At 38.5% G+C, this 15,915-nt stretch overlaps 1 protein-coding gene across 1 annotated transcript in view; it reads right to left on the bottom strand.

Moving 5' to 3' along the window:
• The window catches only part of prim2 (DNA primase subunit 2), a 112,834-nt gene that overhangs the window by 51,861 nt on the left and 45,058 nt on the right, over positions 1 to 15,915 (bottom strand). The window contains exon 7 of the mRNA XM_056257179.1: positions 3,977 to 4,044. Coding sequence (XP_056113154.1) covers positions 3,977 to 4,044 — 68 coding nt within the window. The remainder of the gene's footprint in view (positions 1 to 3,976; positions 4,045 to 15,915) is intronic.

Genomic DNA, 15,915 nt, shown 5'->3' with positions numbered 1-15,915 from the left:
TAGGACCAAATGTAGTGTTGACAAAATTACAACAATATTTCACAGTATTACTGTTTTACTGTATTTGGACGGCATAAAGGCAGCTTTGGTACGCACGAGACTTAAAAACCCATCTTAACACCACTTTTGAACAGTAGTATTTATCTTAATACTGGGAACAAAAATAGATATTATTTTACTCTCATTAATTCTCACAGTGATGCTCTTTAAAATTGTTAATAGAAAAAAGTAAATAACAATTGTGCCATCCTGTCATTTCATAAAGTCACATAAAGACTGTTCAGCTGAATCCACAGAAATCCAGTAACAGTCATGGTGAAATCATGATGATGGCAAATACTATACAACATTTGACATTTACATAAGAAGCACATACAGGAATGGGACTGATGCAAAGAAACAGATTCCTTTAGGTCTGGTCAAGTCAAGTCACCTTTATTTATAAAGCGCTCTTTACAATACAGATTGTTTCAAAGCAGCTTTATAGTGATAACAGGAAAATAATGTAACAAAGTTTGTTTCTGCTGTACAGCAGATCTAAGAGAAAATGGCATCATAGTCCAGCTTAAGTAACTTCAGTGATGGTTCATTTTTGTTGTAAAAAAGTTATTAATTTAGTTCATTTATATACACTCACCGGCCACTTTATTAGGTACCCCATGCTAGTAACGGGTTGGACCCCCTTTTGCCTTCAGAACTGCCTCAATTCTTCGTGGCATAGATTCAACAAGGTGCTGGAAGCATTCCTCAGGGAGTTTGGTCCATATTGACATGATGGCATCACACAGTTGCCGCAGATTTGTCGGCTGCACATCCATGATGCGAATCTCCCGTTCCACCACATCCCAAAGATGCTCTATTGGGTTGAGATCTGGTGACTGTGGAGGCCATTTTAGTACAGTGAACTCATTGTCATGTTCAAGAAACCAATTTGAAATGATTAGAGCTTTGTGACATGGTGGAAGTAGCCATCAGAGGATGGGTACATGGTGGCCATAAAGGGATGGACATGGTCAGAAACAATGCTCAGGTAGGCCGTGGCATTTAAACGATGCCCAATTGGCACTAAGGGGCCTAAAGTGTGCCAGGAAAACATCCCCCACACCATTACACCACCACCACCAGCCTGCACAGTGGTAACAAGGCATGATGGTTCCATGTTCTCATTCTGTTTACGCCAAATTCTGACTCTAACATCTGAATGTCTCAACAGAAATCGAGACTCATCAGACCAGGCAACATTTTTCCAGTCTTCAACTGTTCAATTTTGGTGAGCTCTTGCAAATTGTAGCCTCTTTTTCCTATTTGTAGTGGAGATGAGTGGTACCCGGTGGAGTCTTCTGCTGTTGTAGCCCATCCGCCTCAAGGTTGTGCGTGTTGTGGCTTCACAAATGCTTTGCTGCATACCTCGGTTGTAACGAGTGGTTATTTCAGTCACTGTTGCCCTTCTATCAGCTCGAACCAGTCTGGCCATTCTCCTCTGACCTCTGGCATCAACAAGGCATTTCCGCCCACAGAACTGCCGCTCACTGGATGTTTTTTCTTTTTCGGACCATTCTCTGTAAACCCTAGAGATGGTTGTGCGTGAAAATCCCAGTAGATTAGCAGTTTCTGAAATACTCAGACCAGCCCTTCTGGCACCAACAATCATGCCACGTTCAAAGTCACTCAAATCAACTTTCTTCCCCATACTGATGCTCGGTTTGAACTGCAGGAGATTGTCTTGACCATGTCTACATGCCTAAATGCACTGAGTTGCCGCCATGTGATTGGCTGCTTAGAAATTAAGTGTTAACGAGCAGTTGGACAGGTGTACCTAATAAAGTGGCCGGTGAGTGTATATATATAAATGAACTAAATTGATGACATCACTGTTTTCTCCAGAGCAGCTATAAATAAATAAATATATAAATATATATATATATATATATATATATATATATATATATATATATTTATAGCTGCTCTGGAGAAAACAGTGATGTCATCGTCTAGCTCAGTTCAGTTCTCATATAATGGTGTCAATGCAGGCAGATCAATAATATTTAGGGGTGTCACGATTCTCCAAATCTTCGATTCGATTGAATTTTTGATTCTAAGGTCACGGTTCGATTCGATTCTCGATTTTTACATTTTTTTTATTTAAAAGCACAGGTTGCTATGCCATTTTTAGAATATACTTTTATGCAATATAATATCTGACCTTTGTTCGCAATGTACCACACTACATTGTCAAATTTAAAACATTTATTAACAACATAAAGTGCTTATATAATAGCTTATATCTTTAGTCAATTGGAAACTTAAGCAAAATAACCTGCCATATTTTGCCATAACCTACCATACGCAGATTATAAAATCAAATCAGTCATTTTAAACTGTCTGCGAAATGCAATTTCACAAACAGCGTGAGTGTTCAGCGTGCCGCGTCTTCTCTCTCTCTGTCTCTCAAAATGGGTTGCACAAGGCAATCGTCAAGCGTGCTGCTCTCACGTTTCGGGAGTCGTGACATGACGGAATTGTCACTTGTTGCATAATCGGGCCAGCATTGCATCGTGAGTAACTAAAGTTTACCTGCCATTTGCACATCTTTTTAAGTCTCACCAGTTTGAACATTCAAGCGATTTTAAACTATCCAGTACTCGCGCGCTCTCTAAGAGATGGTTTTCTTTGCACACATAGATAAAGCCGCCTCGCAAACAGGCAGATGACGACATTCAAGTTCACAAAACAAACAAACAGTTGTTGATTTAACAGATAAATCTATGTTTTTGTGGAGATGCCCTGCCATGTTAGTCGTGCTGCCAGTGGAAGAATATGGTACACGCACATAGCAGAGCTTGCAAACTGTGGCTTTTTTGAAGCGCGAACGTTGAACGCGAACGTTGACAACATAACTCACTGGAAATCCAAAATACTTCCACACCGGCGACTTCAATAAAAGAGTAGACGGTTCAAGTTCTGTCAATGGGTCTCCTGTATCTGCAGTTGCCATGCTATCTTTTGACTGGCTGTAGCGAAGTTAGAGGAGGTTGACTCGCAGCACTTCAACACGCGTGTTTTTTTTCCGTGACATGGGGGCGTGGCAGCATCGACGATTCCATTTAATTCGAAGTTCGAGATTGTGACTTAATTTCGGTGACACCCTTAATTTTATTGTTGAATATTAAGTGTCCCCAACTAAGCTAAGGCGACAGTGGCAAGGAACCAAAACTGGTCCTACCAAACACTGGCTCATCCACTGAGGCCGTGTGTGATGATATGAATAATTAAGCATTTCCAGGTCCTGCTCTTTGCACATTGCCTCACTGTTCAGCTCCACGCCGCCCCTTCACACCCTCTTATCTGGCCTGCCCAGTGCTGACAAAAAGTAAAAGAGTCTACTAGCCAATCCTCCGCAGCAACAACTGTCGCCTCTAAAGACACATCCAATTTAATGCTCTCATTCAGAGTCCATCAAAAAGCAAATGAATTGACTGCTGGGAATGCTGCCATTGTTTCCCTTCATGCGAGCAAGTGGAGGGACACGGTTGTCCGTGCAGGCGACGTGGCCAATGACGGAGAGGCCCAGCTTTTATCTACATTGGTATCCCCGCTTGGCTGCAGTCAAAATGCAAGCCCAGGTTCACTCGTGGAAAACACTTGGTGCATCATAATGGGACTGTACCAAGACCATTAATGAAATAGACTGAATAGAAACGAGCAAGAGATAAAGAAAAGCAGTTGGAGTCACTTTGGGTGCCGGCTGGCCTTGAGTGGACCGTTTGATCTGTCCTCAGTAGGCCAAGGAAATTGAAAAACCACTGTGAAAAATAATTTCATTGAAAACATTCACAAAGAAACAAAAAAGAAAAGCCCCATGTGGATGTGTGCAAAGTTACTGCCTTAAATTGTAGCAGCTGTATTAATCACAGTGCCATAAAGAATATAGTTTTATGTGAGAAGAGATGAACATTTTCTAAATTACGTCAATTACCTGAGGTGGCTCAAAAGAGGCTGGAGTCGTTCATCAGACTGTACCGCTGGCAAGGACCGTGCAGTCATCTGCGAGAAAAAAAATTAATTAAAAATAAATTAAGGGTCAGAGTTTAAAGTAATTTTACAGCGGTGCAGTAAAGTAAATAAAAAAAGTCAATAAGAACATGAACTATGAATTTATCCAAACAGCATAACGCATAATATTCCTAGGGTAATAAAAAGTACCCAATGACCAGAAAGACTTTTAGATGCCCAAAAGATACATAAAAAAAAAATATTACTTCCAAACCGAATGAACAAAAGAAAAAAAGTGAAAAAGTCTTCTTTAGTAGTTGAAATTGTGTCAAAACAAATTTCAGGGGTTTTTTTTTTCAGTAAATATAATGTTTTTAAACATGTCTACCGCAAGATCATAAATCAACTTTTCCGCTAAAGTGGCAGGATATCGGTTAACTGAAGCAAAACAAAGACAATGATGAAGAGACGTGGAGGTCTGAGGATGATCAAGCTATCGAGACTGCAGTGAAACTGCAGCGTAGGCAGCAAATGTTCCAGTCCAATGACCACAGACACACAACCTTTAAAACTAAATCATCCACCAACCAACTCCACAACACTGTTTCATTAAAACAAATGTATCAAATGACGACATTCATGGATTTAGAGGAATAAAAAGGATAAAAGCTCAGCAGCAGGAAAAAAAGAAGCTTGAATGCCAAGACTTGTGCCAGGGTTTTCAGAACTGTCATGCGGGTAATCCTTCTCAAGTAGGCGTATGAAGGTAGCTTGACCATTTTTCCTGCCGACAAAATTCGCGCTGGTGCGACGGCGTGACCACCACAACGTTGCGCAACATCAAATGGCAAGCGTAATGAAAGCGGAACTAAACTGCGCTACTCATTATGTGCTTCATGGATCGTTTATCAGTTCGGACCAGCAACATCTGTGCAGCGCGAGCCGATCTCGATCAAGCGACACTGTTACAACACAGCGCTAAAGAAAACATTTGAATTCGCCACTGAAGTAACATCGCTGCGAGATCTAGTGAGAAGCATTCACATTTCTCCGTTATTAACCGTAGATCTCTATTAGATCAAACAGCGCTGACGTGGACACCAGGAGAAATATTGTGCCGTGAATGAACTAGTAATACTTTACGTCCACAGACCAGCAACATTCACCATGGATTTAATATAGTAACACTAACTGTAACCAGTTTGGCTGGAATAGTGAAATGCTTTCAAGTACTTCAAAACTCAAATATTATATAAATAAATATAAGGGTTCAGATGCAAACACCTCTAAGTGCCATTTGAAATTTTCTTCTAGAATGATCATTTTTATGAAGCTTGTATATTTAAGTTCAGTAATTTCACTCAAATGACAATTAATAGGTGATCTTCATTGCCATTTAAGTGAAATCACTGAACTTAAATATACAAGCTTGATAAAAATGATCATTCTAGAAGAACATTTCAAATGGCTTTTGCATATGAACTCTTCATTTATTTAAATGTTATCGTTAATGTGATGACCAAAACATTATTTGTTCATCCTTCAAAGATGACACCCATTTATAAACCTGAAAGTTTCAAGATGTAGGAAAACTCACACTGATTTAAAAAATATTTTTTCTTTTAACAAATAGGAAATTTCTCTGGCATTTCTTACTTTTTGCTGTATCGAAAACGTACCGAACCGAAACTTTAAAACCGAGGTACGTACCGAACCGTGATTTTTGTGTACCGTTACACCCCTAGTACCAAGTACCGGTGGTACCGAGTACCTAGTCAAACCCGGTTCTGGACGCGCATGCATGCACGAAGGGCGTGAAGTTGCGTCGTCTTCATGAAAGCGCTGAGACATGGCGACCAGCGGCGCTGCTGATGTGGTGGCTGTAAATCCACTTGTTGATAGAAAGGAGGAAAGAGCCATGTGTGGAAATTAGTGTTGTCAAAGTACCGGGTATATTCGGTAGACTATTTAAAAGACTATTTAAATATTAACCCTGCATGTTCTGCTTGTCTCTGTGTGAATGAATGGCTGATACGGTTGCACACATGTCCTCAGAGACTCCCGCTGCCATTCTTTCTCCAAAATATACCCTCAACTGTTGTCAAGGCAACACTCCATGTGCGTTGTGTCAAATGCCCCACAGAACAGAAAGGCGGGTTGAGCAAAGCTCATTATCATTTAACTCTCTGGGGTCGGCGGTCTCGCCGGCGATACCAGCTCACTTTTTTCCTTATCAGTGCAAAAGAGACTCAAATTACTCTGTTGATTTTGATCTTACATATAAGTGTTATACATCATTCGATCCTGTTAAGTTTGTATTTTTTTTGTGGAACCTCACAATAAAAACAAAGTGTTGTGCTTTTCGCCAAATAAAGAAAAATAAACATGATGCGCGTTCTGCGTTCTCTCTGTCAGTGCAGTCCATTCTGAAACGCGTCCTAAGATTAACTGTAACTCCGCGATTACTTGTCATACAGGCACGAGAGATTTTTCTTTATGAAGCTTGAATTCTCTTCTTTTTAATGAAGTAATTTATATAAAAAACAAATATTCTCAGTTTATGTAATCTGTATGAAAAGAGAGTGATTTCAGTATTTTTCCCCCCAGCTCATTACACTTCATTACGCGTTAATGTGACACGCCCACGGAGGACGCGCGCTATTCAAACGCAAATGTTGAGGCAAGCCATGACAACGCCCACATCAGCCGTTCCACCGCGGCGGTAAAATGTGTGGTGTATTTGCTGCCTTTTACCGCTAAGAGGCGCTACAATCATAGACTCTGAAAAGTGTTCGTTTATTCTCTCTAATGCGTAATCTGCGGCTCATTCAGAGCGATTGAAAGCTGGTAGCAGATGAATTCAACAAGTGAAACGTAGTTAAAATAATTCATAATCACAATACTGAAATTAGGCTACTGAAATGAAATTGAATAAATAATGAAAACATAAAACATTGCAATAAAAACATTTAGGCTACATCAATGAGGCTTTACAAGAGCATAAGACATTAGTTTTAACAGCGTACAGACGGTAGCTCAGTTATCAACGCAATAACATGAGCTTCAAGGAGCTTCAAGCGACCCGAGATCGAATCTCAATGTAGCATACATGTTGTTAACCGATGTCGGCCGACAGCGTTTATATTTGACCACCTTGATGCTTAAATAGCTAACTGTTTACTTATTTAAAGTCAAGAGTTTTGTTTAATTATCATTACAACATATTTGCTACATTCCTGTAGAACCGCAGCCGCTGCACAAAGGACATAAACTGATCAAGGAAGATTGTCAGCCGATTGCATCAGAAAATGAAAATGAAGAAGCTCGTCTTTAGTCTGCTAAATTATTGTGTAATGTAAAAGAACACTAAAATTACTTAAGTTTGAAACCAAGTTCGAACATTTCAAGGTTTAAATAAAGTGTCGGGACAGTTTTTTTTATTTAAAACAGGGTTGCATCGGGTTTAGAGTTTATTTCTTGTGCGATGCAAAATAAGAAACACTAGGCTAATCTTATTCTTGCGACATTTTAAATTTGTATTGCCAAAGAAATGACAGCTATGTTAAACAATTAAAACAGTACAAAACGGAAATTGTCCAAAGAAACATAATTAAATTAAAAACATGCGTTTTTCTTTGCCTCTCTCGCGCTGAATTTCTTTTTAACAAGTCTATTTAGTCTCCCTCGCTGCGCGCGCCGGCCGGGTCTCTCTCAAAATTAAACATTTCAGGGACAGGGTAAAAACACATCAGCTGATAATACTGTATATGTCGCTGCGTTATCCGACACTCTCCATATGAAAGAGGAACATTAACACCTAGGCCTCTTGTCCTGCGCGCACGATACAGCACTGAACTGTCCCTCCAACCCCCCACAGGCTATCGGAGTCTGAGGCTGACTTAACACAAAGAGAAGTCGCAATTCACACTTAAATCGCTATTCTAGACAGTGTTGATAATGAAGGAATTAAATGATTTAAGTTACATGTAGCCTAGTGATATTTCTGTCATAAAAGTTTATTACTAAATATTTCATTATTTCAATAATTGATGAAATAAAACTGGCTTGGGGCAGCTTTTTCCAAGCAAAACTAAATATAATCTGAAAAAACGCATGTTAATTTGTTGTCATGAACAAAATGTTCAACTCAATATTAAAGTCTACAGGGATCTTTGGATCCTTACAACCAGGCATGCAATTTGTGAATTAAGTTTTTTTTATTATTTTTTATTATTCAAATAAATATCGAACCACGGTGCATGCTTTGTGGTAATGCTGCTAAATTAAATAACATGTATAGAATAATTATGAACTTAAATGAAACAATATCGCAACATTTCGACAAATACATTATTTGATCTGTTTTTACATTTTAATTCAGGGCGATTTAGCCTGCTACATTTAATTAGAGCGAGATTTTCACCCTTGTCTTGTCATTTTCTCATTGGGAAGCGCTTAGCCTATATTACATGTTTGAGTAGATCCTCTGTACCTCTCGTTTTCATATGGATTACATAATCAGATAACATTTATTAGCCTGAATATTTAGACATTTAAAGGCTTTAGACATGAGCTGAAGTGGCTTTCGGTTAATTTTTGTGACGCGCAGTTCCCCGAGACAGAGACGACAGATAGCCTATACTGTTTTTGTCGTTAGCCTAATATGAATACAAGTTTACAGTTTTGAACGATGTAAGCTACTCTACTCTTATCTGTATGACCAAAAAATTACGGAGTCACCTATTAAGTTATTTTAGCTGTAATAATGAGAAAAATAAATTAATCTAAATGAACGCGCCGCCGCGTTTGTCGAACACTAACTCACCATGCCAGAATAAAACCCGACTTTAGAAAAATGCATAGGGCCACTCGGCGTGGTGTGCCAGAACACTTAATTATAAACTTCAATATTTCATTCAAAATAATCTCAAAACGCTTTGGGAAATTTTAAAAGCTGTGCATGCATTAAGGCCACTGGAACTAATGAACAACTGAAACGCTGGTTTTGATTTTATTGTTTGTCGTTTAAACGTGCTTGTTGCATATCTCTATTTTATATTTGATATGGTCTATTGGGGAAGTAGCCAATAGCATTGATTACTGTGGAGGGAGGGGTGTGGGGATTCAAATAATTCAGCAGAACCAGGGATGTTTAGACCAGAAGGAAATCCCCGTCCCCCCTGGCAAATCACACTTTACTTAAAACCATGTTTTTAAAAACTCTAGGTTGTAGGGAATCAAAAAATAATAATAATAGGCCTAATAAAAAAAAATATATATATATATATATATATATATATATAGGCTAGCTATATATATAAAATTACTTTTTTACAGAACTGCTTTTGAAATTACGATTGGTAGCCTATTATTATACAGATGCAAAGTCGTTCTGTTGGATACTATTGTTCCTTAGTGTAAAATGGAAATGCATGGTAATTTTATTTTATAAATATAAGCAAAAACTGTATGGTGTAACAGTTTTAGAGCTAGACAAATCTCTCTGAATCAATACATATAAAATTTACAGTAGACCATGTTTGATCGGGATTTGAACCCGTGTCAACTTGATGATCGAACCGTAAGTTCTACCGCTCGGCTATGCATTTTCTCACTGAGAAATGCCCAAACGTTTGTTTCTCACATGAGCGAGAAAACGTTTTCTCGTTAGCCAGAGAGTGTAGGCCTACTTTAGCCTACATGAATAAAAGTAGACCTTTTACAGTTTTAAAAGATGATATCTTATCTGTATGACCAACAATTACGCAGTAAGTTCTTTTAGCTGTTATGAGAAAAATAAATTCAAATGAACGCGCCGCCGCGTTTGTCAAACTCTAATTCAACATGCCAGAATAAAGCCAGATTTTAGAATAATCCATAATGCATAGCCACTCGGCGTGGTGTGCCAAAATACCCTAATTATAAACTTCAATATTTCATTCAAAACCATCTCAAAACGCTTTTTGACATTTTAAAAAGCCGTGAATGTATTAAGGCCACTGGAACCAGGATCGTAACTGAAACGCGCTGCATGTCTCAATACAGTAGCGCTGGTTCAGATTGTATTGTTTGTTGTTTAAACGTGCATGTTGCATATTTAAAAATATTTGTTTAAAAATAAATGTTTGTTGTAGGCTTATTTGCAAATTACCATAACTTGTAGAATTTCATCCTTACTGTTAATTGACATTAGCCCCACTTACGTTTTGATAAATGTCCCTTTGCGCCACCTGGCGGTCATTTCGCGAACGACTTTGAAATGCGACTGGTTTATTTTTATTGTATTGGTCTACTTTAAAAAATAAAACTTTATAAGACATTTATGGAAAAATACTATTTTCTTTTCAAGATGTTTCCAAATGTAACTTTGAACCAATTCTGTAGAATGGCCCATATAGCATTTGACCAGGATTTGTTTCCAGGTATGACAAAAATGTGCTTTTGGCTTTCATTTATATTTTGATTGTTTGTGTATATATATATATATATATATATATATATATATATATATATATATATATATATATATATATATATGTGTGTGTGTGTATATATATATATGTAGGCTATATATATACAAGAAAGAATGCAATGACAATATATATATATATATTGTCCTTGCATTCTTTCTTGTGTGACACCCTGAAAGGCTCATTATTATGCAGGGTCACTGTCTGAGAACCACTTAATTATTCATGATAGGGGTTGGGCCGTTCCGCCCATCCGCATATTGCCTTGGCAAACAAAAAAATGTTTTTCACAATTTAAAACAATCTATTGTTTTATATGAATGATTAGGAAGGATTATTTTCAGATCATTTTGAAGCAAAAACTCTACGCGACAACGTCCATTAGTCAAAAATCTTGTGGACACATATTTAGTATGTTTTTTGTGTCCTTATTTCAAAAACTTTATTTTTTAGTTTTTTCAATAACCACGCATAAACAATATTCTCTCAAAAATACAAACATGTACATACATGTTGCTCACAAATTATGGTAGTCCTGCTTGTGCTAAATAGAGTGTAATTTCACCTGTGCCATTAATATGTTTATAAGCAACTGAAAAAAACACAAATGTCAGAGCATGTCAAAACATCTCAAGGAGCCCAAAACACCTTGGACCCCAGAGGGTTAAAGACACATGCACTTAAACGGCGTGCTGAAAACAGAGCTGTTTTGACCAGGTAAAGTTAGTGTTTTCTTACAATACTAATGAGAATTTTTAATTAAAGTATATCACAAACTTTTCATTTAGACCCTAAAAAATCTAATTAACTTGTATGAAAATGGCATTATATGACCCCTTTAATAATAATAATATAATAATTTGTTACATTTATATAGCGCTTTGCTGGGTACTCAAAGCGCTTTACATAGAAGGGGGGAATCTCCTCAACCACCACCAATGTGCAGCATGATGATGGATGATGGGACGGCAGCCATTTTGCACCAGAACGCCCACCACACACCAGCTTATTCAGGGCTCCAGACTGCAACCAATTGGTCGCATTTTGCGACCATTTTTCCTGCCGGTGCGACCAAATGTTGCCGAGCAGCGAATGCAAACAAATTGAAAGCAGAACGAAAATGCGCAGAACGAAAATTCATACCTTTATGCTTCACGGACCGTTTATTAGTTCGGACCAATAAAAGACAGCGCCGCGAACTTGCCAGTCGCGGGCCGAGCTCGAGAGCGATCCAGACTCTGGAGATCCAGAGAAGAAATCCATTGAATTCGCCTCAGAATTGGCTTTATGCCACAGCTTCATACTTCCTGAACTTCAGCCAACCCTTTGTTTCCTGTCTGTCATTATTGGACAAACTGATTAATCCAGGTGTGCCTGGCCTCAGTAACAATAATCAGGCACACCTGGATTAATCAGTTTGTCCAATAATGACAGACAGGAAACAAAGGGCTGGCTGAAGTTCAGGAAGTACACTCACCGGCCACTTTATTAGGTACACCTGTCCAACTGCTCGTTAACACTTAATTTCTAAGCAGCCAATCACATGGGGGCAACTCAGTGCATTTAGGCATGTAGACATGGTCAAGACAATCTCCTGCAGTTCAAACCAAGCATCAGTATGGGGAAGAAAGTTGATTTGAGTGACTTTGAACGTGACATGATTGTTGGTGCCAGAAGGGCTGGTCTGAGTATTTCAGAAACTGCTAATCTACTGGGATTTTCACGCACAACCATCTCTAGGGTTTACAGAGAATGGTCCGAAAAAGAAAAAACATCCAGTGAGCGGCAGTTCTGTGGGCGGAAATGCCTTGTTGATGCCAGAGGTCAGAGGAGAATGGCCAGACTGGTTCGAGCTGATAGAAGGGCAACAGTGACTGAAATAACCACTCGTTACAACCGAGGTATGCAGCAAAGCATTTGTGAAGCCACAACACGCACAACCTTGAGGCGGATGGGCTACAACAGCAGAAGACTCCACCGGGTACCACTCATCTCCACTACAAATAGGAAAAAGAGGCTACAATTTGCAAGAGCTCACCAAAATTGAACAGTTGAAGACTGGAAAAATGTTGCCTGGTCTGATGAGTCTCGATTTCTGTTGAGACATTCAGATGTTAGAGTCAGAATTTGGCGTAAACAGAATGAGAACATGGAACCATCATGCCTTGTTACCACTGTGCAGGCTGGTGGTGGTGGTGTAATGGTGTGGGGGATGTTTTCCTGGCACACTTTAGGCCCCTTAGTGCCAATTGGGCATCGTTTAAATGCCACGGCCTACCTGAGCATTGTTTCTGACCATGTCCATCCCTTTATGGCCACCATGTACCCATCCTCTGATGGCTACTTCCACCATGTCACAAAGCTCTAATCATTTCAAATTGGTTTCTTGAACATGACAATGAGTTCACTGTACTAAAATGGCCTCCACAGTCACCAGATCTCAACCCAATAGAGCATCTTTGGGATGTGGTGGAACGGGAGATTCGCATCATGGATGTGCAGCCGACAAATCTGCGGCAACTGTGTGATGCCATCATGTCAATATGGACCAAACTCCCTGAGGAATGCTTCCAGCACCTTGTTGAATCTATGCCACGAAGAATTGAGGCAGTTCTGAAGGCAAAAGGGGGTCCAACCCGTTACTAGCATGGGGTACCTAATAAAGTGGCCGGTGAGTGTATGAAGCTGTGGCATAAAGCCTATTAATAACATCATCGCTGCGAGATCTAGTGAGAAACATTTCGATTCGGCGCAGAGTTCTCTGTTATAAACCATAGATATAAGATCAAACAGTGCTGACGTGGAAACCAGGAGAAACACTTATAGAAGGCTTTCAGTCCACAAATCAGCAACATTCACCATGGATTTAGGCTAGTGTTGCTAATGTTCTGTCATGTATTATGACAGAAATAGTCAAACGCTTACAAGTACTACACATCTTTTTCCAGCACTTCAAAACTATAATATCATATATAAATGTTATTTTTAATGTGATGACCAACACATTTTTTGTTCATCCTTCAAAGATTGTCCTAAAACTAAAAATTAAATTACCATTGTAAACAGTAGGATGCTTCTTGGCTATTTTTACTCCCCAATATACATTTTTTTTTCATTCATTTAGCTTTTTTAAATTAATATTAGAGCCCGACCGATATATCGGCGGGCCGATATTATCGGCCGATTTTAGGCATTTTCATAACTATCAGTATCGGCATTTATAATGGCCGATAAATGAATATTTTAAAAAAAAATGCGGGTGCGGTGATTCATGTAAGGGTGGCGCTGCCAATAAAGCACCTAAAAGCTGTCACAAGAACTGGCAAAAGTAATGATTATGAATACAACAAATATAGCAAGGAGACAGTTTAATTGTTTATTAATAAACAAGTGTTTTCAGTCAGTGTCAGCCAAAGATGAAGTTGACGATGCTGACTCGCGATCTTCAGTGAACGCGTGCCAGAGAGAAATGCACATTTCATACGATTACATGAGTCTGTCTGTCTTTCGTTTTGAATTGTTCTGTTTAAAAGTAGACATTTCAATATAGATATATTTCAATTCTCAGGTCTATACGCTGAGTTTCGGTTCATGAGACGAGCTCCAGTTCACCCGCAGGTGCCTCCGTGTCGAGATTATCTATCGTCTGCTAAATTTACTTCTTATAAATTAAATCCAGGCAAATGGCTGATGAAACATTGATTAAAATTAAGATACAATTAATACAAAACGAAATTCACTTTGAAACGAAAGGTTTTCTGCTTTCTGTTTGATGTCTATGTGAAAGTTTCAAAGCATTAGTGCCGCTTTCAGAGCGCTCACGTCCGTAGTGCTGAACTGTTGTGTCTGTAACATTGTTTTTTCCTCATAAATGCGAACACGAAAAATAAAATAAAATAAAATGAATATTTTATGTAGCCTGTGGAGACTGAGAGCCAACCCTTCTTCATCCGGTGGGTAGTAGCCTACTTGTGATTTGCGCAGTGTAATTCACAGAATTGATTTCTCTGCTACAAGCCTCTGTCACGTATTGTGTGAGCTTGTGACTATTGCAAGCCCGCAGCTGAGAAGTCCTGATTATATTGTCTGCTATATTTAGGCCTACTTCTTATTTATTAAGGCAATTGGTTGATGAAACATTGATTAAAATGCGTGGCGCGAGCGATCTCCGACAGTAAACTGATTCTGCTTTGTCTCGGGTAAACAGCTGTTGCGACGCGAGCAATAACGGCCGCGTCCGGTGTAGACACCGTGTTAAAGCTCATTCTGCCTGATAACGCTACGTTACAACATCAAGCAATATTCCAAAAATGTATATAATTATAACACTTTATATAGGGCCATTTTGCATTAAGAGTAGCCTAGTTTCACGTTTAGTACATTTTGCTTACTAATTATTTAAAATAGTATAAAAGTACTGTACATATGTAATTAAAAACGTTTTCATTATGATATTATTAATTTTACTTTAGTAAAAAGATCTGAGTTCTTCCTCCACTGGTAGAGATTAGAGGAATTAAGAGTAAAAATAGAAGATAATAAGGTTTTGTCAGTGACACTTTTTATATATTTATTGATACAAGTTATGACTAAATTAAAAGACAAAGTCGTCGTTAGTGAAGATTATGCAACAGTATTTAGAATATAATATAATATAACATGCAATGCAAACTAGTTTGGTTACAGCTCAGCTGTATAATTCTCATTCTATCATTCCCCCTGCCTCCATTACATATCTGTGTCACACAAGTGTTTGATTACCACATTTGAGTGATCATTGCAAAACGTGTTTATAAAATATATTTATTCTGTTTATAGCTACTGTGTAAAGTACCCATCAAAAGTTTGTACACACCAATAGGAAAGTGTCCAAACTTTTGACTGGTATACTGTACTATAATACACATAAATAATATTGCTACTGTATTATAATATACACATAAAAAATATCGGCCGATATATCGGTATTGGGCTTTTTTTACTCCCTAATATCGGTATCGGCCCCCAAAAATCCATATCGGTCGGGCTCTACTTCTTATTAATTAAATCCAGGCAAATGGTTGATGAAACATTGATTAAAATTAAGATACAATTAATACAAAACGAAATTCACTTTGAAACGAAAGGTTTTGTGCTTTCTGTTTGATGTCTATGTGAAAGTTTCAAAGCATATTTTAGTGCCGCTTTCAGAGCGCTCACGTCCGTAGTGCTGCACTGTCGCGTCTGTAACATTGTTTTTTCCTCATAAATGCGAACATGAAAAATAAAGTAAAATAAAATGAATATTTTATGTAGCCTGAGGAGACTGAGAGCCAACCCTTCTTCATCCGGTGGGTAGTAGCCTACTTGTGATTTGCGCAGTGTAATTCACAGAATTGATTTCTCTGCTATAGCCTCTGTCACGTATTGTGTGAGCTTGTGACTTTTGCAAGCGCGCAGCTGAGAAGTCCTG

This window comes from Rhinichthys klamathensis, unplaced genomic scaffold, assembly GCF_029890125.1.
Source record: "Rhinichthys klamathensis goyatoka isolate OS25496 unplaced genomic scaffold, OSU_Roscu_1.1 h1tg000135l_1, whole genome shotgun sequence".
In the NCBI taxonomy this organism is placed as follows: Eukaryota; Metazoa; Chordata; class Actinopteri; order Cypriniformes; family Leuciscidae; genus Rhinichthys; species Rhinichthys klamathensis.
This window is presented reverse-complemented; position numbering and strand designations above follow the sequence as displayed.